General features: G+C 41.6%; 3 protein-coding genes and 1 pseudogene across 4 annotated transcripts; 1 reads left to right on the top strand and 3 right to left on the bottom strand.

The window, feature by feature from the left end:
• Nucleotides 1-3,369: 3,369 nt before the first annotated feature.
• LOC309712378 (hemoglobin subunit beta-1-like) lies at nucleotides 3,370-4,147 on the bottom strand. The gene is made up of 3 exons (XM_082543103.1): nucleotides 3,989-4,147; nucleotides 3,686-3,908; nucleotides 3,370-3,600 (listed from the first exon to the last, which is right to left on the bottom strand). Exons 1-3 carry the CDS (start codon nucleotides 4,078-4,080, stop codon nucleotides 3,472-3,474), a joined length of 444 nt encoding a protein of 147 aa, XP_082399229.1. The 5' UTR covers nucleotides 4,081-4,147; the 3' UTR covers nucleotides 3,370-3,471.
• A 1,909-nt stretch (nucleotides 4,148-6,056) lies between these two features.
• Nucleotides 6,057-7,116, top strand: LOC309713650 (hemoglobin subunit alpha-like). The gene is made up of 3 exons (XM_082545446.1): nucleotides 6,057-6,195; nucleotides 6,461-6,668; nucleotides 6,907-7,116. The coding sequence occupies exons 1-3, from the start codon at nucleotides 6,101-6,103 to the stop codon at nucleotides 7,033-7,035; spliced, it is 432 nt and encodes a 143-aa protein (XP_082401572.1). The 5' UTR covers nucleotides 6,057-6,100; the 3' UTR covers nucleotides 7,036-7,116.
• Nucleotides 7,117-7,444: 328 nt separating this feature from the next.
• On the bottom strand, nucleotides 7,445-9,804 carry aqp8a.2 (aquaporin 8a, tandem duplicate 2; the record flags this gene model as incomplete). The annotated part of the gene is made up of 5 exons (XM_082543858.1): nucleotides 7,445-7,487; nucleotides 7,571-7,705; nucleotides 8,357-8,571; nucleotides 8,660-8,786; nucleotides 9,548-9,804. The coding sequence occupies 5 exons, from the start codon at nucleotides 9,802-9,804 to the stop codon at nucleotides 7,445-7,447; spliced, it is 777 nt and encodes a 258-aa protein (XP_082399984.1).
• Nucleotides 9,805-21,087: 11,283 nt separating this feature from the next.
• On the bottom strand, nucleotides 21,088-25,040 carry LOC309712779 (aquaporin-8-like; annotated as a pseudogene). The gene is made up of 5 exons (XR_014280681.1): nucleotides 24,311-25,040; nucleotides 23,766-23,892; nucleotides 22,727-22,935; nucleotides 21,882-22,016; nucleotides 21,088-21,290 (listed from the first exon to the last, which is right to left on the bottom strand). The product of XR_014280681.1 is annotated as an aquaporin-8-like (transcript).
• Between the last annotated feature and the right edge of the window lie 19 nt (nucleotides 25,041-25,059).

The following is a 25,059-nucleotide window of genomic DNA, read 5'->3' as shown; positions in this document are numbered from 1 at the left end:
TAGTTTGCGTTATTCAGCTATAACTAAATAAACTAATCAAATGACCGAGTGACGTAAAGTCATCCGCATGACCATTTTTATCACTGCCAATTCTATCACAGCACCCTGCTGCTTTTCTGTTTCTTTCCCCGTAGGATTGTCTCCCACTTCTTTAATGTCATTTCTCTCCCTTACCTATCCTCTTGTGAATTATGAATTCCGCCGCTTTTCACAGGCTTAATGTCAGAGTTACAGATATATGGGACAGCTCAGGAACTGCACTGTATCACAAAGTCTTCCACCGTGTAAACCTGAAATCAGTGTTGCAGCTGACCTGTTCCGCTGTGGAGAAGAACAGCTATTGAACGGCTTAGATTTAAGACATTAATCTTAGACACTTCCACCCTTTGAGTCCCGTCAAAACTTTCAGTTTTGTTTGTTACAGATTAGAGGGAAGAAGGAAACAATAGTCTAACGCGAAACTTACCGCTGTGGGGAAAGGGGGGGACACGCGTCATTTCGGTTGTAAGATATGCGATAGTTGATGTGTGTTCATTTATTGGAAGCGAGTGCGTAATTGTGACTGGTGGGTGGCCCAAAGCTGTGAGCGGAATGCTAAATCTTTGGCTCTGTCCTCTAACTTGGTCCTTCCTGCTGCAGTGGGCAGACAGAGATTTTAATGTTGCATTAATGTATTTTCTATCATTAAAAAGGGGTAGGTGTCAATGTGACTGTGTTAGTGCGCAATCTGCAGAAAAAATAAAAAACATGGGCAGTGTGAGCATTTACGCATGAGACACATTAGCTATGTCTTCATTGCTAAATAGAGGGGTCGGGATCTGACGGTAAATGATGTTTGGTGTTCTTCTCGGTATAGCACAGGTCAGCTATACACATGGATGTCAGGTTTATGATGGAATAGTTTATAACAGTGTAGCTCTCCTCTGGATAAATCTTGCGCTCCACCTCAGTCTTGTTCCCCTGGAACACACTCATTCGCGGTGCTTTCTAACAAAATACTTCAACCTTACAGAAAACCATGCTGGTTCTTCTTCCGCCTCCTCTCATTTATCTTAACAGCAGAGACAAACACCTGCAAATCTCTCATTTGCACTCCCTGGTATGGTGTGTACACTTTTGAGCAACTAATCTGCGCTGGACATTGGCAGGCAATTATGGATTACTGATTCCATCTTTGCAATTAAATTAGCCCAATATTATATAACCCAAAGAGCGTTCCACTCATCATTCTGACAGCTCTGATAGCTATAGTTCAATTAAACTATTGACCTAACTAACTGCAGTTATTTAGTGTTACTCCGATGCCCTCAAGTAGCACCACACCTTTACCTATTCATAATTCAAAGATTATGAATTAATAATTGTGGGAAAAGGTACAGTTGATACAGATTTCAGTGCTTTCATTTTTTTCTCTCTTTTCTAAACATAATACAGCGTTCCTGCGGGAAAGTAACAGTAATCTAATTTTTCTGCTCTTGCTCTTGATGAAGGCGGTCGCACTTTTCTCCTCTCCTCCTCTCCCTTAGCTTCCCTGCTTAGCCTCTTATGTCCTTGTCTAGTGTCATGTTTTTTGTATTACTTTTCCCTGGAACACTCTCTCACAGTCTGTTCTCTAAAACCTAAAAGAGGAATTATGGATTGGATCAACTGGTCCCTAGATGCAATTGACACCCCTTTCTCAACGAGAAGTTTGGGCTTGGGTGGGCCTGAGTGCTGAAGATATCTACCTATTCGGAATCATGGTAACAGGGTTCTGGCTAATCGGAGCTGGCTTGGCCCTGACTTATCGAAGAATTAAGAAAGCAGAACCGGCTGTTCAAACCCCCACAAGGCTGCCCGCTGGGATTGGAACGATGGGAGAGGCGTGAGTTTCTCAAAATGGGCTCATTGAGTGCAGCACGGATAAGATCTTGGAGATGCTACGGCTGCTAGCTCGGAATAACATCTCTGGGCGCAAATTGGATGACATCTCGGGGAGGCACGCTGCCGTGAGTTCTCAGAAATCGGCTCCTTGAGCACAAGAAATGACAACATCACAGAACCCAAGTATGGCGAAGCTCGCGGCTCTCCAACGGGAGATTGAGAGACCAGTGTTGGACTGTAGAACTGCTTTGAAATTCATATGAGCTGTTCGCACTAAAGTAAAAACACCATCACTTATGCGGACACCCGTTTGGCGCCAGCTGCAAGGCTGGGGCTGAACAACAAGGACACCTGGGTTGGCTGGAAGACTGTTTACTTAGCCTAGCAGGGCGAAGGACACTGTCTCAGCTGAACTCACACATACATATACACTGATATGCACACACTCATCCCCCCTCCCTTTCCAAACGCCTTCGACGCTTATTCCCTTCCGATGCTGACGGTGGATCAAGGAGACCAGCGCACGCAGGCCCGGATGCACTGTCTAAATCGGCTGTCTCTCACCCTTTACACACCCCTGTTGCTTGTCATGTGTTTCTTTGGTGTATTTAGAGTTTTTTCATGTGCAGAGGTGTTTTTTTCTGTTCTCAAACTGGTCTCCCTGTTGGAGCTCAGTCTGGGAGGAGTTATTTTTTTCTCCTTATCTTTCCTCATGTGGTGCATTTTCCATTGTTATACCTCTCTGACCTGTCTTCCCCATGTGATGTTTGTGTAATGTATGTGTGGTCAGAGGGTAAGATGGCTCCTCCATTACGTGCAATAGGTCGGCAGCCTTAGGAAATTTCCCCTTGTGGGACCAATAAACGTTTATCAAATCAAATCAAATTACCATTTTTGCAATAGTAATCCCTTACTTTACTCGCTACTAGAAAAAAGTAATCGGATTACAGTAACGCGTTACAAGTAACTGCCCATCTCTGATTGAGAGTGAGGAGAGCGGCATAAACAGTGAAATAGAAAGTGCAAGCAAGATAAATAAAGTACATTTAAAAAATATAATCTTAAAATTAAATGCATGTATGTTTGTTTGTTCCAGTTGTAATTTACAACAAATCCCCAGCTGTGCACGCAATTCATCGCCCAACAGAAAATGAAATAAACAAAGTAGTATCTATAGTGAAAAACAATAGGGTACTCTCGTTAGAATGAAGAACAGCCTGTTACTGGTCATTTTGCGGTTATGGTTGTTTTTACTTACAAATCCTATAAAATATATGGTTTCTATTTTGAAGTTGTTATTATTTATTAGTTTAGTTTTTATTATAACCTTTGCAAGAGTGAAATCCGCTCTCATATTTCGCCATGTTACAGTCTAAAAACCTAAAAGTACAAACGAGATCCTTTATTTGCCCTCTACTCGGCATCCAGCCCCCCAGTGTGATATAAGATATAACTTATAAGCATGTGTAAAATTAAAAAAAAAAAATACAAAGGGAAAACGTAAACTTTGCTTCAGTGGGCCTTTATTTCTCTTTTGAGGTGATCCATAACATATTGAAACGGGCGTTAGATCTCCTTCTGGCTTCCAGATGCAGACGGATCTACATTTTAGTGGTACTGCTTTCCGAGAGCGGACACCACCACGGCCATGAACTTCTGGAAGGTAGCCTGAACCTCTGGGGTGAAAGCGGAACCCAGTTTTCCAGCAACAACAATGGTCAGGCAGTCAGAAAGCAGCTGCATGGAGAAAGAAAAAAAGGTATAAGAAAATGTCGTGTTTGCATTAAAAAGAAGAAGAAGAAAGGCGGGTTCTGAGGTTTACCTTGAAGTTGTCGGGGTCGACATGCAGCTTCTCTGAGTGCAGGGCGCTCAGCTCGGCGTAGGTGGCTTTAATGTTGTCCATGTTCTTCAGAGCGCTGTCCAGACCGCGGAGCACTTTGATTCCGTGGGCAGCGACTTTCGGGTTGGTGCTGATGGCTTCGGCGTTGTAGAGGTTACCGAAGGAGGAGAAATACCTCTGAGTCCAGGGGTAAACGATCAGACACCTGCAAGGGAGAAACACACGTGAGTTTGGCCACAGGGCACGTCATAGGAAGGATTGTCCTCTTGCAGAGGTGTTCCTTACCTGACCAGAGTCTTGGGCCCAACGTCGTTATAGTCCAGCTTGGAAAAGATGTTGGAGATGATGCTGCGTTCGTTTTCGCTCCACTCAACCATGGTGGCGTTTGATTATGATTTTTTTCTTCAGGCTTGAAGGAAAAGGCTGAATAGTGCTTCACTAGACCCCCTGCATCTATTTAAATGCGTCGAAGCTCCCCCACCCCAAATGAGAAGTCTGCTGTGATAGGCTGGAGATGATGCGCGTGAGATAAACTGCAGACTTCACCAGAAGTTTCTGGATTTGTTGATACGGTTTTGTTATTCGTGTCCTGCGCAATTTAAGCAAAGCCAAAAACAAAATTTCAATTAGCGCAGTTATTGTGCGGCCAAAGATTCCAAAGCCCAATATTTTATGCGCAAAATATTCCCAACATATTCTATTACAGTTATTTCAAATGCAGTCCTCAAGTCTCTGATAATTCTTATTATTATTTTTATTTTATTTATTTTTATTTATTTTTATTTATTTTTATTTATTCAGCTGTTATTAGCTGAATCCTGAGTTGCTGTTGAGTTTTTTATTTTATTTTATTTATTTATTTATTTATTTATTTATTTATTTTACTTTTAAACAAATCACAAAGAGTATAAAATTCATAAAATGCGAAAAAGGCCTTTTGAAAATTATCTGTCAACATTGATTAAAGTGCGTCCCCCACTTTTTAAAATCTAAATAAAGTGTGTATATATTTTAAATGTGAATTCAGATTTTTTTTTTAAAATATGGAAATGCATAATTCGTCTGTATCTGCCTGATATTATACAAATAAAGGTTCAACAACTTCACATCTTCACAAAAATATCAACATTATATAGAAATATAAGTAAAAAGGCTAAACATTTATGCGGAGAAAAATGAAAGAATTTATTTATTTATTTAGTCTTTATTTGTCTTTATTTTAAATGTGAGGAATGGTTGCCAAACAGCTCGAGAGTGTTTGACGCTCTTTAAGTTATATCTCGTAAACCACACCGGTGTTATCTGCAGCAGCGAACCCCCCTCCACCCAAACCCCCCTGCGTCCACAGATGCATGTGTTTTGATTAAGAACACTTGAGCTGGCTGATAAAGGCCGTCTGCTCTATTTTCTACCACTGATAGGAACTTATTTTATGAACCGAGCCAAAAAAGAAAAAAATGCTGAATTAAAAAATTAAATCTGATAAATCTGAGAAAGCTTTAAACAGCTTCAATTTGATAAGAAGAGCTGTTTTTTAATCTTGTATTTTTAGTATATCCTAGATCCACCGAGTGTACTTGCATATATTATAGAATTTTGCGCTCTTTTCTGTAAGTGCGTAATGTGCATGCACGCATTTTTGTAACTCCCACCTGCATCCATAAATGACCCACATTCTTTGCGATCACGAAATCTGTTTTTTTAATAGATCATTTTCTTATACTTATATTGTACTTCATTGGTAAAATTGTTTAAATGATGATCACATCACGAAAATATACTTAATTTTTTTATTGATTGATTTAAGTAGTACGAATCGAATCGAATTGTTTTGTAAATATTCAAAATTATCATTATTATTATTACTACTACTATTACTATAATTTACTTGGTTCAGGCCTCAGTAAAGCTGGAAGTAATAGAAAAATGTGTTCAGTTTTATGAATCAATCAGTTTTATTGGCATTAATTTCACAGCAACTCCTTAGACACGAGTTCACTCATTGTTCTTAGAACTGTAGACTTTCTGCACATGATATCACTCCGCCTGAGATGTTCTCCACTCATCAGTCATCAGGGGACCATGTGCTTCACCTCTAACTTCTCACAAACTTGCAAAGCAGGAAATGTGGTTACGTTGCACTTTTGGTATCCTACACGAAAAAATGCAGAGTGTTTTTTTGCAAATTCACACCCAAGATGTCACCAGCAGATATCACCCTCTGCGTTGGCCTAAAGCCAAACAAGTTTCTATCAGGTCCGGTGAATGAGTCCTATCTGCGTCACAGCTTGTGGCTTGGTATCAGATGCCCTGGGTGTGACCCAGGGGGGCAACTGAATTTAAGCACAGCTCCTCGCCGGGTAGCATCATCAGAGAGAGAGAGACAACCGATCCAACATGAGTCTGACTGAGAAAGACAAGGCTGCCGTCAAGGCACTCTGGGCCAAGGTCGCCAAGGTTATGGATACTGTTGGAGGCGAAGCTTTGGGCAGGTAAGGCTGTATTGGCACTTCTTTATTGAATTCAGTAAAATTGAATTTTATTTATACAGCGCCAAATTACAGCAACAGTCGCCTCAAATATTTAAACACACTTCAGATGTGTGTTTCCACTACTTAAAATAAGCTCGTGCTCCAGGTGAGGCTCGAACTCACAACCTCGGCATAACTCTGCAGGCTACTGTCTTATAAGTACCGCGCGCTGACCGATTGCGCCACTGGAGCTTGTGACCCACCATGTTCATCTCTGCTTCCACAGGATGCTCCTCGTGTATCCGCAAACCAAGACTTACTTCTCCCACTGGCCGGACCTGACTCCCGGTTCTGAGCCCGTGATGGTTCACGGAAAGCTGATCTTGGGTGGAGTCACTGAGGCCGTGTCCAAGATTGACAACCTGAGAGGCGGCCTGCTGGAACTGAGCGAGCTGCACGCCTTCAAGCTGAGGGTGGATCCATCTAACTTCAAGGTAAGACGCGGATCATGTGCATATGCGATTTCAGTTATAAACAGAGGTTATTGTCTATTCCTATTTCACGCACGGTTAATTTATGTAACAAAGTAATCCAACGTATTGAAAAGATTGTTCTTAAGAAGATCGAGTTTATTGACTATGCATTTGCACTAACAAACAGTCTGTTTATTAAAAGCGATTTCTGCCGAGCAAACTTCATATATTTGGTGTAAACTGTTTCCTCTCTCTGCAGATGCTGGCTCATTGCGCTATGGTGGTGATCGCCACTATGTTCCCTAAAGATTTCACCCCGGAAACTCATGTCGCCTTCGACAAATTCTTGGCCGCCGTGGCCCTGGGTCTCTCTGAGAAATACCGTTGAGATGTCGGCAGCGAAAAGCGCAGTTTGTGACCATTAAAATCATGGTTGGAAAACGAAAATAAAGCATGTCGCCAAAAATAATCCTGCTCTGTGTGTGTGTGTTTTTCTTTTTTTAAATATCTCACTGTGTCGTTTCACACCTGCACACGTGACACTGCAGAAAAAAGTCCCAATAAAGAGTTTAGATTAAATGGCAGTGTTCTTTTTCTATGGGGAAGAACTGAGAAAAAATGATTTTATGTATTTTTATTTATTTATTTTATACTAAACAACAATCCATAGATTACAAACTGCCATGGAATAACAGTATCAAAAAGAAATATCCAAAAGTATGCCCTTTTTTAAATATATGGAGTGAAAGACAGAGCTTATGGATATATTGAATCCTGCACCACAGCTGTAAATGGAGTCATTTCATTATGATTCGGAGTTTATCATCACCCAGAATGATCCTGCAAAAACGAAGAGACAGTGACACTGGTGTATCATTCCTGTGGTTTAATTTAGTAATCCAGTTATGTGTAACTTCTCTTACCTGACCAAAGCAGCGGCCACAAGACCTCCCCCAATGGGACCGACCCAGTACACCCAGTGGTAAGTCCAGTAACCGGTCACCACAGCTGGACCGAAAGCCCTGGCAGGATTTAGACACGTTCCTGATATATCACCCCTGCACATAAGTGATAAAGTTAAACAAGAGGAAAAACAAGTTTTTAAATCATTTACTTAAGCACAATATAAAATCCTGCTTAAGTAGGCCAATAATGCAAAACACTTTAGAATATGCCTAAAGCACCAAAAGCAATCAGACCAGGATATCATATATTTTTACAATATTATTAATGGGTCAAAATTTTTGGTGAACAACACTAGAGGGCAATTTTAAGCCAATAGCACAAGTCATCTTCAAGTGCAGGATCTACCATGGATCGCACTACCAGAAGGAAACATTGCAGAAGTTGAGGACAGCTACACGTATCTGGGAATCCCACAGGCAAATAGCAAGAACAAGATCCAGGCTATCAAATTAATATCACCGCCCTGCCTGTGATCAGGTAAAATGGTAAATGGCCTGTATTTGTATAGCGCTTTACTAGTCCCTAGGACCCCAAAGCCCTTTACACATTCAGTCATCCACCCACTGGTGATGGCAAGCTACATTGTAGCCACAGCTGCCCTGGGGCGCACTGACAGAGGCGAGGCTGTGGGTGAAGTGTCTTGCCCAAGGACACAACGACCGAGAACCAGCAACCTTCCAATTACAAGGTGAACTCCCAACTCTTGAGCCAAGATCGCTGCTGGACAGGGCCCTGTGTCTCACCCTGCCAAGACATTGATTATGACCGTACAGCCCACCAGGAAAGGAGCCAGTGGGGTTTTCGTCCTGGTATTGACAGCCACCAGCAGCACCACCAAAGTTATCAGGCAGGTCATGGCCACCTCTCCGAATATGGCTCGCGACAGCTGGCTGTCTGACTTGAGGATAGTGAACGCTGCTCCCGTGGCATTGATGAAGCGTTCTGGAGGGGTCATCAGCTATGAAACAGTAGAGTTGTGGTGAAAATTTCACAGGATACTCAAACATGCATTTAGAAGATGTGAAGGTGCTGAACCTTCAACTGACCTTGGCCATTCCAGCTCCCACCACTCCTCCAATCAGCTGGCAGACAATATAGAGCCCCGCCATCATCAGGTCCATCCCTCCACACAGGTAGATGGCAACAGTGAAGGGAGGGTTAAAGTGAGAGCCACTGGGAGGAGGCAAAGGAGCAACAAAGACAAAGTTGAGAACAAACTGAGCTAACTCCACTCAAATCTGGTAAATGTCTACACCGTAAACCTTTAACCCAGAGTTATCAAACATAAGGCCCAGGGGCCAGAATGGGCCAGCAAAGACTCCTGATAAACACCTCCCCATGAACACTCATGCTACTTCAAAGTAAAACAAGGTGATAGATTAACAATGAAATGACAGAAAAGTTATTTTTGTCACTTACTGTAAAAATTTATTTTTGTTACAATGAAGCCACAGTCAAATAAATAAATCTGTGCATTAACAAAAATGGTCTGTTTTATAATTACAGGATAGTTTGGGCGATGACCTATAAGAAATTGTTATTTGTTATGTGATTTTACACATTTAATTCAAACAATTTAACCCCAAAGAGTTATGCCGACAGATTTCTTGCATTTTCTGCAGTGACGCGCTGTCGAAACTGACCTTCCTTTTCTTATATAAAGACATCACAAGGATTAAATGTGTCATGTGGCACGCTACGTCAAATCCCTGCTTTACCCTCTAGATTTTTTAAATTGATTTATTTGCATCAATCATACATACACTGCCTCGTTTATCTACAAAAGATATCCTGAAAAGATTTAAGGTAGGTAAATGAACTTTATCTTTAACCTTCAGGTAACCAAGGTTAAAGTTTGACATAAATGATATTCAAACAAACAATCCAACAACTAAAACATAAATGCCAACGTTTGACTTCATAAATAACTTTACCTGATTTTATCCATGACAGCCACCAGCACGGCTACAGCCAGACCGTGCACCAGGGCTGGCTGTAGCCGTCCAGCTTCTGGTACGTTCTCGATCACAGACACACAGCCGATGAAAACAAAGAACAAGGTCCCCACAATTTCAGCCAAGCAGGGCTGGTACAATCTCTCGTATTTGTTAGGTTGAGGTTTCAACACGGGTTTAGTCTTCATAGGCTCCATTAGAGCAGAATCTCCCATTTCAATTTGCTCCTCGCCCATTGTCGCTCCTTATTTGCCTGCACCTGCAGCTGGCTTCTCTGTACTCGGACCAGTGTGCCGAAGTGCCGAAGGTGCTGCAAGGTGTTGGGGTTTATTAATAATCATCCCCCATAACCTGCACACTGCAAACATATTGCATCACTGGTCATAAAAGCATAAAGAATGAATTATTGAGCCATATAAATGTTCTTCACACCTGTTCAGCCATGCTTGGCAGTGTTTGAAGGAGTGCACTTAAGTGACATCTTTAAAAAAAATAAAACATAAAACGCATAAAACATAATGATGCATGAGGGAGGGGTGGAGGTCACAAGTTCCAGAGTTAAAGTATTCTTCTGTCATAACAATCATTGTCTTTGCTTTATTTGCATCCCCTGCCAAACCTAAAGCAATCGCCAAGCGTCTATATAGATAAGCTAGATTAGAGACTTTGCAGAAAGTTATGGTCCAGGGTAGGTGGATTTTACACTCTTGGATAACAACACTGAACTTTAGATTATGTCAGACTAATTACATCCTAAACTAAGATAAACATGTATGTACCGAAACATATTTATATTATTTAATAGACAAATGGCATCAAAGAGGCCAAACGTCACAAAGAACAAAGAGAAAAGAGCGGTCAGAATCGTGCATCTGACCGTGAATCAAAATCTTGTTTCTCAAATTTATAACACAAGCAGCTCAGCCAGTGCAAATACAGCAGAAAATAATCAAACAGTGTCATATGACAATATATCAACCATTGGGACGTTTTCTTTTTCGGCAAATCCTCTTTTTATAATATGTGTGACATTTTTTTAGCGTTTATGCACTGCTGCAAGTACTTTGATACTTTCCCTCTATTGACCCTGAGACGCGACGGATTCAATAAAAAGAACTGAGAAAGTAAGTAAGTAAAAATATTATTTATATAGCACCTTTCAGGACAAAGATCACAAAGTGCTTCACAAGAAAAAAACATAATGTTGGTCTGTGCTGTTTTGACTTTGTTTTGTATTTTTGTTTCCTTATATTGTTGGAAATATGTTAAGTTCTTGTGTTGCCGCTAGTAGTTAGGATTTAGTCGAGTTTCATTCTCGTTTTACTACTTTTATAACATTTATAAGTCTTCTCTTGTCTTCAGTGTCAATATGTCGTATTTCTTGTCTGCGTGTTACATGTCATCAAGCTTGTGTGTCACGTCTTCATTTCTCTGTTTCCTGTTTTATTTTGAAAGTCTCTTGTTTCTCTGTTCAATGTGTTTACTTTTCCCCTGTGAGGTAGTTATGTTCATTTGTGTCAGCTGTTTCTACTTCCCCTGATCACCTCCTGTGTGTATTTAATCTGTTTGTTTTCATCCATTCCTTGTCAGGTCATCTGTTGTTTCTTGCCATGTTTCCAAGTTTCTTGTCCAGTTTCATGTCAGGGTTCTTCATGTTGTTTTTTTAGTTCTCCCAGTTTAGGTTAATGTTTAGTTTTGTATCAGTGTGCCTTACCTTATGTTCTGCTTCTGAATACTGTGACAAATACCAGGGCATTTAAAACAAAGACAAAAAATTAACCAAATGCAATTCCAAAAAGATGAGTTTTTAAGTTGTTGGGTTTTTTTTTTAAAGAGACTACTGAATCCACAGATCTCAAGCTCACAGGAAGAGAGTTCCTTAATGTGGGGGCCACAGTGTCAAAAGCTCTGTCTCCCTGATTTCACAGCCTTGTTTGCTGTATAACAGGGGTGGGCAACTCCAGGCCTCAAGTGTCGGTGTCCTGCAGATTTTAGATGTGTCCAATTAAAAAAATTTAAACGACCTCCTCAACATGTCTTGAAGTTCTCCAGATGCCTGGTAATGAACTAATCATTTGATTCAGGTGTGTTGACCCGGGGTGATATCTAAAACCTGCAGGACACCGGCCCTCGAGGCCTGGAGTTGCCCAACCCTGCTGTATAACAAATAGGCCCTGATCACATGACCTCACGGACCTGCTAGGGACACAGGGCTGTAGAAGTTCAATAATCTAAGCTGGTGCTTGTCCATGAAGAGCTCTAAAAGTCAGAACCAGAATCTTAAAATGGAGCCAATGGAGCTGTATTAGCAATGGCGTCACATGCGAGTACTTTGGTCAGAAGCCTTGCTGCAGCGTTTTGAACAACCTGCAGATGTTCCAGGGAGTTTTTGCTTAGACTTATAAATGATCAATTACAGTAGTCCAAATGTGATTAAATAAATACATGTATAGCAGCCTCCAGTTCAGTACGTGACACAATAGGACTTAGTAAATAAGTAAGTTAGATTTCTTGATTGTTTCATTGATTGATTGATTGACTAAAGCTTACTTACAAAACACTAGAAGGTGTTGCGACCCAACTTGTTTTCCTTGAAGTTTACTATTTCTGTTTTTAATTCGTACAACCTGTTTCTTCAATCTTATCACATCTCACAGTGAGGTTAGATAAGATTATGAGATGGAGATCAAAAGATTATAGTGATAAGATTGTACTATAATGTTATGTGTATTATACAACACATCTATTGACAGCATTCTTCAACGGAGTAATTGTACATCCACCTTTTTTCCTATCTTAAATCCAGTACTGTGCAAATGTCTCATTTCTTTTTATCTTTTTTTATATCTTTCTCCCAAGGACAGACTTTATTGTTTTTTGGTCTGGAAGTTCTCCGGGCTTCCTAAAGGTCTTTCAAAGTTTTTCTTGGACATTGACTGCTTTTTCACTCACTTTTAGTCAACTGCTTGTACCTGAGCATTTTCAGAGAAAACCAGAGCCACTTAACACTGACTCGTGAGTCGTGATTTATTTAACCACTTAAAAAAGCACATAACTCAAGGGATGAACCAGTGTTGGGTTTTCACATAAAACACGAGTTAACAAATAACCTATTTTAAATCTTTAGGCACTTTGCTAATAGCAACCTGTTGAAAAACACATCATTTATTCCTTCCAAAAGGTTGATTCTGTTCATCTGGACGTAGCATTTTCAGCATAGCGTAGCGCAACATAGCATTTTCAGCGTAGCGCAATGCTATGTCCAGATGAACAGAATCAAACCTTTTGGGATTTACTTACCTGAATGATTGAGCATGCATCAAGACATTATTTATTTCTATTTGTACAGTTAAATGATGCTGACATGGTTTGACGGGCATAAAATTATAGTTTTGCTCCACGAAGCTGATTACCAAAGAGCTATTAGCTAAAAGCCTGACATATCTCAGCATTCTGTGGAGGACAAAAACAAGAAGTGGCAGGCTAAAACCTAAAAAACAATCAACAGTAGGGGAACAGTATCTGAAAGTCATGTCCTTAAGACTTGACAAAGGCCTGTTCACTGAAGCCTCATCAGAAATGGTCTCTGTGGAAGACTGGCTGGAAACTGGAGACTGGAAAGGAGGGAGAAAAGGCTAAGGCATGCTAGCTTACACGAGAACTGGACTGAAAAACGGCGGGAACGGGTTTTATGGTGTGTTGAATTGAGAATTGAAGCAGGTCAGGAGAGAGGTCCAACAGCGAGTGCTTACAGCCATCTGTAAAACAGGTGGAGGCTCTGTCATGGTTTGGAGAGCCAGTGGTGTTGAGGATCTTGTCAACATTGATGGAATTATGAAGACAGACAAGAACAGTCAGATTTTGATCTGCCACGCAGTAACATGTTTAAGGCATCTGATTGGCAAAGGCTTCATTTATTAACCTCACACCACCACTGCAGTAAAAGCATACGTGTATAGAAACACACACAGTGGACACTATCAGTCATGGGCTGGTCTACCTAGGCAGAGTATAAAAGCGCTACATAAGAAGCAGTCCTTTTACTTTCAAACTCAACAGAATTGTACAAGCTAGGTTTTTTCGTTATATGCTGTCTGTTAGAGCCAATCTATAGAGAAATATTTTTGATACTGTTTCAGTTATTGTTACATGTTTAATTTTGTATGATATGTTGTTAGAGAATAAATGCTGCGTGTTTAATTTGTGTCGGGTAAGAAAACATTACAGCGCATGTGTTGTAGCAGGTTAGAGTGAGCCAGGACGGCAATGGAAGTGTGCGCTGTAGCAGCAAATAGTTTTTTGACCGTGACATCTTTTGTTTGTATGTACGAGTCAGAAATAAATCTGAACAGCTCACATTAAGAAGTGGAAGAATTATTTTTTCGAAGCTTGGGACAGAAATTCGCCACTACATAAAAGTCAAAAAACTAGCGAGTAACGGAGGAATGTTTTCCGCGGTGGAGCCACCGACTGAGACATAGAAAAGTCACCGGATCGTCGGCATAAGGACGCCTACATACAACAACACGGCGAACAGCTAAGTAAAAGGTGTTTTGTCAGATGCATCTTACCTGTGGAAGTAGCATAAAGGAGTTTGTGCAGTACACCACCCGACAGCTGTGCCGAAGAAAATCATTACGGCTTAGCGGTGTTATATGATTACAATGGCGGACGACATTAATGACAGTGTGGGTGTAGTTACGCGTGATGGCAGCCAGAGGGCGATGACAGACAAAGGTCTGGAGTTCAAACTGCATCAGCTCACAAAGGTGAGAAGAGGCAAATTAGGACAAGTGACAGCACAAGAAGATGAAACTGAGCGACTTTTGAGCCATGAAATTCTGCCGGCTGTAAATGATGTGAGAGAGGCACTGAAAGTTTACAAGAAGTTGTATGAAGAGTTTCAAGAATGCAATTATGCAGTGTTGCTGTGTATTAAAGATGAGGAGGAAAAGGAGGCTGACCAACAACTTTGGTTTCAGCCAATGTCAGAACGATGTTTGCAGTTCATTAATAGAGTTAATACATGGATTGAAATACAAACATGTGATCAAGAGATAACTCCCATGGACAGTGCATCCAGAGTGTCAAAAACATCTAGAGTGTCAAACAAGTCTAAAGTATCCAACACGTCAAGGGTGTCGACAGCATCGTCGGAGCGCGTCAAGGAAGAAGCTAACAGAGCAGCTCTGATGGCACGAGCAGCGTCTCTGAAAGAAAAACAGGCTCTAGAGTTAAAAGAAGCAGAAATTAAAGCTGCAAAGGAAAGACTGGAAATTGAAACAGCCATTGCAGTGTCTACTGCCAAAGTGAAAGTGTATGAGGAATGTGAAGGGGTTAAGTCTCAAGTGAGTGAAACCAGACTTACGGTAATGCCACGTCGTGACCTCCTGAAGATGAATAACGAAAATGGTCATGGCAACGTAAAACACACACCAGGGAAGCCAACAGAGATAGAGAGGTCTACCTCTTGGAGGAATCCTGGTGATCCAAGTACTGCAGCAGGGGCCATGCCTAAGACACATAGAACTCCACTGCAGGGGCCGAGCCAACGCCAAGATGGTGTCTCACTTCAGGAGACCAGACCAAGTGAGCTTTATCAAGTTATGCAGAAACAGGCAGATATCACAGAGATGCTTGTAAAGAACCAACAGCTGGCTCGGTTACCACAAAGGGATGTGCCAGTGTTCCACGGAGATCCTTTGGAATACAGGTCGTTTATGAGGGCATTCATGCACGCTATTGACACCAGAGCTGATAGCAATTCAGACAAGCTATATTTTCTGGAGCAGTATACTCGAGGCGAGCCTCGTGATCTTGTGAGGAGTTGTCAGCATATGCCTGAACATCGGGGGTATGAAAGGGCTTTGCAGCTGCTTCAAGATAAATATGGAAATGAGTTACAGATTGCTGGCACGCTAATTGAGAAGGCATCGAAGTGGCCACAAATTAAGGCTGAAGATGGAAAGGCGTTGAGCGCATTCTCTGTATTCCTGGTGAGCTGTCGTAATGCTATGGAGGATGTGGACTATATGGAAGAGATGGACAACCCTGCAACTATGAGGGTCATCATTTCCAAGTTGCCATTTAAAATAAGAGAGCGCTGGAGAGTCCATGCATATGATATCCAGGAGCGGCGCTGCAACAGAGCAAGATTCACAGAGCTGGTGGCCTTCGTTGAACGCCAAGCAAAGATCATGTCCGACCCACTCTTTGGCGATCTTGAAACAGCAGTGTCAGACAAGGTTATAAAAAAGCCACAGCAAGGAAATAAGTTGAAGAAAGACATTAGACATGGGAGCAGCTTTGCTATCAAGGTTAACCACGGTTCAGAAATGGACAAAAGAAGCAGAGTTAGTAAGAACCAGAGTGACCTTTCACTCAACTGCGCCTTCACAAGACCTTGCATGTTCTGTGGGAAACTTCATACACTGCAAGAGTGTTACAAGATTAGAGAGGAGACTCATAAGGATAGAGTGGACTACTTGAAGAAAAACGGACTTTGCTTTGGATGCCTGCTAAAGGGTCACATGAGCAGAGATTGCAAAAAGAAGATGGTGTGCGAGGTTTGTTCACTCAAGCATCCAAGTTTGTTGCACTTCTCAAGTTATGAGGAAGAGAAGCCTCCCGATGAGGTCAATATGGGTAGCACTGCTAAAGGCCGAGCAGGGTTGTCTGAAGAAAAGGAGACAAGTGCCTGTACTGGGGCTGGAGGCAGCTGCGTGCTTGCCATTGTACCTGTAAGGGTGAAGTCCTGCAAGAGTGACAAGGCTGTGGAGGTTTACGCTTTCATTGACCCAGGTAGCTCTGCATCGTTCTGCACCAAAGCCTTGGCAAGGCAGCTGAAGGTGCAAGGCAGACGAACCGAGCTAACGTTGAGGACCATTAATTCCAAAAGTCGAGAGGAGAGTTATGTGCTCACAGAATTGGAAGTCAGCAGTCTGGCAGACAACAACTTTATCGCACTGTCAAAGGTCTTCACACAGAAAAGTATTCCTGTTTCCAGAGAGAACATCCCACTCCAGAAAGAGGTTGACAAGTGGCCGTACCTACGCGAAGTGAGGTTGCCTCATATTGAGGCTGAAGTGGAGCTTCTCATTGGAACTAAAGAATACACCATATTGGAGCCATGGAAGGTGATCCCAAGTGAGGACAATGGTCCATATGCCGTAAAGACAGCACTTGGATGGATTCTGAATGGACCACTCAGAGAAACGGATACTGCAGCCAATGATGTACAACCATGTGCTATTGTGAACAGAATAGCCATCGACAACGTGGAACAACTGCTTGTACGACAGTATAACCACGACTTTCCAGAGCGTCACTGTGATGATAAAGCAGGAATGTCTCAAGAGGACCACCACTTTATGGAGTCTGTGTCAAGCTCTACTCGTCTCACTGATGGACACTATTCCATAAGTCTTCCTACGAAGAAGTCGTGCGTTCAGATGCCGAACAATCGAAGTGCAGTGTTACAGCGTGCACTGAGCCTTCAGCGCAAGCTGAAGAGGAATCCTGCACTCCATGAAGAATACACTGCCTTCATGAGTGACATGTTGAGCAAGGGATATGCCGTTGAGGTTCCAACAACACAGTTAAACCGCAAGGATGGAAAACAGTGGTATATTCCCCACCATGGGGTATACCATCCACAAAAAAAGAAGCTGAGGGTGGTCTTTGACTGCGCTGCCAGCTACCAAGGAGTTTCACTGAATAGTGAACTTCTACAAGGGCCAGATTTAACAAACTCATTGATCGGAGTGCTGACACGGTTCAGGCAAGAGTCTATAGCCTTTACAGCAGATATTGAAGCAATGTACCATCAGGTGTGTGTCCCGGATGACGATGCTGACCTGCAGCGCTTTCTGTGGTGGCCAGCAGGGGACCTCAATCGAGACATTGCTGAGTACAGGATGATGGTGCATATCTTCGGTGCGACTTCTTCTCCCAGTTGTGCCAACTATGCACTGCGAAGAACAGCAGAGGAGAACCGCAGCAAATCATCACCTGAAGCTGTAAGCACAGTTCTGGAAAATTTTTATGTTGACGACTGCTTGAAGTCTGTTGCCACGGAAACTCAGGGTATGGAGTTATACACAGACCTCACTGAATTGTGTTCTGGTGGAGGATTTCACCTAACGAAATGGACAAGCAACAGTCGTGCCTTGCTCTCATTCATCCCTGAGCATGAGAGAGCCAAAGATGTCAGAGACCTGAACTTGAACCATGACCTGCTGCCTATGGAACGTGCTTTAGGAGTTCTATGGTGCCCTGAGTCTGACGCATTCAAGTTCAGGATTAACATCAAAGAAAGACCTGTGACGAGACGTGGAATACTTTCCGTCACCAGCTCCATCTACGACCCACTGGGATTCCTTTCCCCAGGAACTCTCCCCGCAAAAGTGATCTTGCAGCAGTTATGCAGGGAGGGTCTTGCTTGGGATGATGAGATCCCAGAACAGCTCAGTCATAAGTGGAACAAGTGGTTACAAGAGCTGTGCCAGCTGTCAGAGGTAACCGTACCCAGGTGTGTGAGACCATTGGACTTCGGTCCTGTCGCAACAGCACAGCTCCACCATTTTTCTGATGGGAGCGAAAGTGGATATGGAACAGCATCATACTTGAGGATGACCAGCAATGACGGACGGGTTCACTGTACGTTAATGATGGGAAAATCCCGTGTGGCGCCCCTGAAGCAAACCACTATTCCACGAATAGAGTTGACTGCAGCTATGGTTGCTGCAAAGACAGACAAAATGTTAAGAACGGAGCTTCAGATGAATCTTCTTGAATCTACATTCTGGACTGACAGCACAACTGTGTTGAAGTATATTGAAAATGAAAACCTTCGCTTCAAGACATTCGTGGCCAATCGCGTTGCGGTCATTAGAGAGCTAACAAATCCCCAGCAGTGGAGGTACGTTGGTACAGCAATCAATCCAGCTGATTGTGCATCCAGAGGGCTTGCACCATCTAAGCTCATGAAGAATCTAAGCTGGTTCCACGGCCCAGCTTTCCTGAAAACCCCAGAAAGACAGTGGCCAGAAAGACCTGACAAGGAAAGGATTGATAAAGATGACAGCGAAGTGAGGCATGCAACCATGGTACATCTCACAAATGCAGCTGAGAATGTTCACACGTTGAACAAGCTGATCAATCACTATTCCAGCTGGCATCGAGTGAAGAGAGCTGTGGCATGGATGATCAAACTCAAAGACTTACTGCTACGACGATGTGAAAAAAGGAAAGAGACGTACGTTAAACAGAAAGAACAAGACAACGAATCAATGCAGACAACACTTACCCTGAAAGATCTGGTGCAAGCTGAGACAGAGATCATCAAGTTCTGTCAAAGTCAACAATTCCAAGAAGAGATCACCATGTTAAAGAAAGGCAAGTGTGTGACAAAGACTAGTCACTTGAGGAAACTTGATCCCGTGATGCAGGACGGAGTTTTGAGAGTTGGTGGTCGCCTCGCAGCTGCTGGGATGCCAGAACATGTGAAGCACCCAGTCATTATCCCAAAGGGCTCACATATCACCACACTGATCTTGCAGGATATACATGAGAAGATTGGGCACTGTGGAAGACTGTATATGCTTTCACGGCTGCGACAGAAGTATTGGATTCCATCCGCTAACTCAGAAGTGAGGAAGTTTCTGTCAAGGTGCGTAATCTGCAGGAAAACTAGAGGCAAACCACTGGAACAGAAGATGGCAGATTTGCCAGAGGATAGGCTTCTACCTGATGAACCCCCCTTTTCTAATGTTGGGGTGGATTACTTTGGACCGTTTAATGTGAAGCATGGCCGCAGCACAGTAAAAAGGTATGGTGTGGTGTTTACCTGCCTTACAACAAGAGCAGTGCACATTGAAATCGCGCACACCTTGGACACTGATTCATGTCTGAACGCCATCAGACGCTTTGTGTGTAGAAGAGGTCAGGTATCTGTCATGCGTTCAGATAATGGCACCAACCTAGTTGCTGCTGAACGGGAGTTACGCGAAGCCATTCAAGAGTGGAATCAGTCAAAGATTCTAGATTGTCTCATGCAAAAGGGAATCCAGTGGGTATTTAACCCACCCGCTGGTTCTCACTTTGGAGGGATATGGGAAAGGCAGATCAGAACCGTGAGGAAGGTCCTGAGGTCTATACTGAAGGAACAGTTGGTCAATGATGAAGGTTTACTGACACTAATGTGTGAAGTGGAGTCAGTACTAAATGACAGACCGCTGACTACAGTAACAGATGATCCAACAGACCTGGAACCACTGACGCCTAACCACTTGCTACTAATGAAGAAAAAGCCGGGTTTGCCTCCTGGACTTTTCAGAAAGGAAGACTCATACTCCCGCCGCCGTTGGAAGCAAGTGCAATATCTTGCTGACTTGTTTTGGAAGAGGTGGGTGCGCGAGTATTTGCCTATGCTTCAAGAGCGTCAAAAGTGGACTCAGGTCAGAAGAAATGTAACTGTGGGGGACATTGTAATGGTGGTCGACGAGTCAGCGCCAAGAAGCTCGTGGATGTTGGGGAGAGTTCTTCGTGTCATTCCAGATGCTAAGGGTCTGGTGCGGCGTGTGATCATCAAGACAAAGACTAACACCTTAGAAAGACCCATTGACAAGCTATGCTTGATCTGTGAGAATGTCATGTAACTTGGAATGAGAAAATACAGTATATGTTCTGATCGGTTACAGGTTTTGTGAAAGATAATTTGAATGACCATGTGTGATACAGGAAGTGTTAATGTTATTTGGCTCTTTTGTAAGTGTTCGCTAATTGTCAGTCTTCACGCCCTCCAATTAGGGGGCTGGAAATGTTAGAGCCAATCTATAGAGAAATATTTTTGATACTGTTTCAGTTATTGTTACATGTTTAATTTTGTATGATATGTTGTTAGAGAATAAATGCTGCGTGTTTAATTTGTGTCGGGTAAGAAAACATTACAGCGCATGTGTTGTAGCAGGTTAGAGTGAGCCAGGACGGCAATGGAAGTGTGCGCTGTAGCAGCAAATAGTTTTTTGACCGTGACATCTTTTGTTTGTATGTACGAGTCAGAAATAAATCTGAACAGCTCACATTAAGAAGTGGAAGAATTATTTTTTCGAAGCTTGGGACAGAAATTCGCCACTACACTGTCTTTCATCAACATGTATTAGCACGTTTCAATAATTCCCCAACGAGATTTACAATGAGTGACTCAAGACTTTTGTTCATTTTGATTATGAAATTTTCACTTGCAACGGAGTATTTTGTCTTAAAAAAAAAGAAAAAAAAGAATCTACGTTTCAAGTATCATTGGATCGAAGTACACCAGTTTATGATTCTAATCTGCCTTTATATTTTAAGCCACTGGCCTGTCCTTGTACCGTCATTTAAGTAATAAAACTATTAAAATACTCCTTGCCATGTGGGACTTTGATTCAAACAAATACAAAAGACTCAACTAAGTAGTGCAGAGAGCAGACAGTGTGAGCGTTTGAAAGAAACTTTTATTGTTAAATATGCCTGGACTTTTTCCAGCCAAACAATAGAAGCCAACAGTTATGGTGGATATCTGTAGGCACAGATTCTTCCCATGTTGCTGAGAAATGTATGACCATCCGAATGGAAAAGATGCCAAGATACCCATCAACTGGTTGTGGTCTCTGCAGTCCTCTTTAATGAATTAGGCCTTCACTTTAGCACAACTCGAGTTTTATGGTCACCGATCAACAACCTGCGAAAAAAGATAATCTTTACTGGTTGTTTCCATCACATTTATTATCCATTTATTGTCATGACCTTTCATTCATCAAAGAAAGATTTGCTAAAATGCACATGATGTGGTACAAAGCCACTGTGTGCTTTTTACACATATTCCATCTTTTGTAGGATGTGTGTATTCTGAATACACAGATTCTTCAAAGAGGCATAATCTAAATAGAAACAACATTAGAGAGACTTAATGTAACTGCAAAGTGTTTCTCATAAGACCCCAGGAGTTCCAGTGTAGTAGGTGTGTTGGGTCTATAAATGGTTAAGAAGGATTTAATACTTAAGCATTATGATTGGCCTTGCAGAAGTAACTAATAATAAATAAATAAGACCTACCGAAATACTAAGAGTATTTAAAAAGGTGAACGTAATATTGTGGCTGACTATCGTACTTGAACTGACTTGCCACCCACTTTCATCCCAACAGTAGCACTGCAATGCTACATGAATATGGCCTTTTTTACGAGGAACTACAAATCTATACTAGACATATGTGAAATGTGCACGTTTGACTTTTGGACGCAAAAGCAAATAACATGTCCTGAATCTTTACCTGATGATGCTGACAGTTAGCAGTGCACCAGCAACGGGTCCAACCCAGAAGACCCAGTGATTGTCCCAGTGGTTGGCAGCCATGGCAGGACCAAAGGCACGGGCAGGGTTCATGCAAGCTCCAGACAAAGTCCCTCTGAAATAACAGTCATGACAAACCAACACGTTAATACAGCTGGAGATCAGTGATGCAGATCAGCAGCACACTTCTCATGCAAGAAAAACAGGATATACAAGCAATGGGATAATGGTCCACATGCTTGTGCATGACATAAAGACTCATTTAAAAGGGAAACTTGACGAAGTTAATAAACTCATGAGGATACATTAGAGGAAACAGAGATTAACCTGTTCCAGTGGTTCTCAGACCTTTGCTGCCATGTCTTGCTTTATGAGCTGAAAGAAGTTCACACCCTACATCTTTTAATTTGTATCAGTGATTTAAGTTTAAAAAAAAAAAGTTTAATTTTAGTAAAGTAAAAAGATGATGTAGTAGCAGTAGAACGCTCTTGTTTATTTTCCCTAAAAAAAAAAATCATATTATCATATCATACTAGTTTCACTTTCATTCCCCCCCATTAGCAACACCCCCCAAGGTGGCACTGCCCCACAGTCTGAGACCCCCTGGGCTATAATAAGAACCAGTATCTTTAGGTTCTGCCATTTTGAATTTTACTTTTTCTCCTTTTCAGTACTTATTACAAAAGTCAACCAAAAGCAGGACAAAATAAACAAGTAGACCTTTTTTTATTATTATTATTATTTTAAATCTGAAACCACGGCTCCTATCAATGCCCTAATAGTGATCAGAGTCTAGCTCCCAGTGATTCCTCCTGAGATTCTTACCCAGCAAGTATGTTGGCAGCCACAGTGAGGCCAATGCAAAAAGGAACCCCGTCTGTTTGGGTTCTCCTGTTGACGGCCCCCAGGCACACCACCATGGTGAGGATCAGGGTCAACAACATTTCTACCAGGGTGGATCTACCAGCGTCAGCAGAGACCACTTTAAAGGCTCCTCCGAGGGAAGCGGTATAGTTATTAGAGGGATACACTGCCTAAAAGCACAACAAGTAGAACACATAGGATATAACATGACTGGAACCTTAACTCTTTTTTCAGTAAATCAAAATATCATTTAATGATCTTAAATTACAATCTTGTATGGTAAATGTTTTTGGCTCAGTCTTGATAAGGTCAAGTCAATGATGTTATCAATCTTGAAGTCAAAGTGCTGCTTGGTAAGTAATCAGAAATCACAATTCTGAACTGTCATAGTGTGTCATCCATATTTATACACAGCAAGTCGAAAATATTGGGTTCAATGATGTAAAAATGATGACATAACCTTGTAAATTCACATTTTACATGACAAAACATTAGAGTCATGCCAGAATAAACAAACGCTGACTTACTCAAAACTAAGATCAAAGTAAAAATGATGAAAAAATGAAAATTCAAGTCTTGAGAGCCCATTTTGACTGATTTTTACAGATTTTAAAACATATCACTCCATCAGTTAATTAGTTAATTCATTTATTAATTATTATTATTTCTGCATTGCAAGTTTTTTTTTAACTTTTACATTGAAATATAGAAATAACATAATTAAATGAAATATATAGTGATTTGCACAACTTACAGAAAACTATTTGTAACAAAATAAAACCCTAAACATATTGTTGACATCTTCTTACCACTATCTAAAGGCCAATGATTACAAAGAAAAACAAATTTTCCACACTGGCAGTGCATGAAATAACATTTTTTGCATTTTAGCATTTAGTTAAAAAAAATCAACAATTAGACTGACGACAAAATTTAACATCTTGACTTATAATGAATTTGCGTCTTTAGTATTTCATCTTTTATTTAGACTATATCTTACCTTTGACAAAAAAGCACCAACCACTCCTCCGGCCATCTGAGCTACGATGTAAGGTACGAGCAAAATCAGCTTCATCCCCCCGCACAGGTAGACGCTCAGCGACACTGCAGGATTAAAGTGTCCCCCACTGCAAGAATTGGAATTAATTTTAGTCTATAAAGTGATCAAGCAGTCACAACTGTCCGTCAAAAATGGATGAATAGATGAAAAAGGATCAAAGAATAGAGTGGGATGAAAAGAGCATTTGAATAATGTGTTTATGTGTGTGCTACCTTTGTTGTATCAAACTGAGGCAATACAAAGTGTGACAAAAAAATGCATCAGAATATTTTTAAAAGGGTTTTTTTGCTGTGGTTTCCAACACCTAGATGCTCTTTAAATTAAAGCAACTTCTACAAGTTAGGGCTTTTTACTCTAAGCACTAAATCCTAAAAATATCCATAAATTTCTTTTTTCTTTGCTTTTACACTAACCAAAATCCCCCCAAAATTCTATTTTAATACTGTAAGAACAAGAAGAAAAAACAGTATATAATAAATCTGTACCTGATTTGTCCAAACACTGTGATCAGCACTCCCAGGGCCAGTCCATGTGCCACGGCAGGCTGGATGACACCCCCTGTTTCCACGTTCCCGATAACAGAGGCACACCCCACAAATACGAACAAGCAGGTTCCCAACAGCTCAGCCAGACAGGGCTGCACGTACAGCTCATATTTGCATCGTATCTTACTTCTGTTGCCAATGTCTTTCTCCACCTTCGGCTCCCCCATTTCGGTTACTGTGAAGACCTCGGTCTTACTTTCTAGCCCTGACATGCTGTATTTGAAACCTTCTGCCCTGTGCTTGACTCCCTCCACTTCCACTGGTGGACTACAGTACGATCAGCATATAGTTCTGTATATAAGCCACACATATGATGATGCAAAAGGGAAATGCGTCCATGCGTTTTCGCTGTGATGCCCCTCCTGCCTGCAATTTTTTATACTGCCAAAATATTTAAGATGAGCTTGTTAAATGATTAGTCTTGTCGTGGAACATCAAAGTAGTCAGGGTGAAGGTCCTGTTACACAATCACAATGTTTAGTTGTGTTTTTTTTTTTTTTATTGCTGAACCTAAGCTCATCAATAAGCCTACAGATACCAATACAAATAAATAAGTAACTTTTATGATCTATAAGGTCCCCTAAATAAAGTCATCAGTCAATGATACAACCCAACACAAAGTCTACCTGCGCAATTAATGCAATCAAGAATTCTCAGAACTTATCGTGGTGTTCACTCCCAAGAATATC

Source organism: Aulonocara stuartgranti (genome assembly GCF_965226115.1).
Source record: "Aulonocara stuartgranti genome assembly, chromosome: 8".
NCBI lineage: Eukaryota > Metazoa > Chordata > Actinopteri > Cichliformes > Cichlidae > Aulonocara > Aulonocara stuartgranti.
The sequence above is the reverse complement of the archived record's forward strand: the minus strand, read 5'-3'. Positions and strand labels throughout refer to the sequence as shown.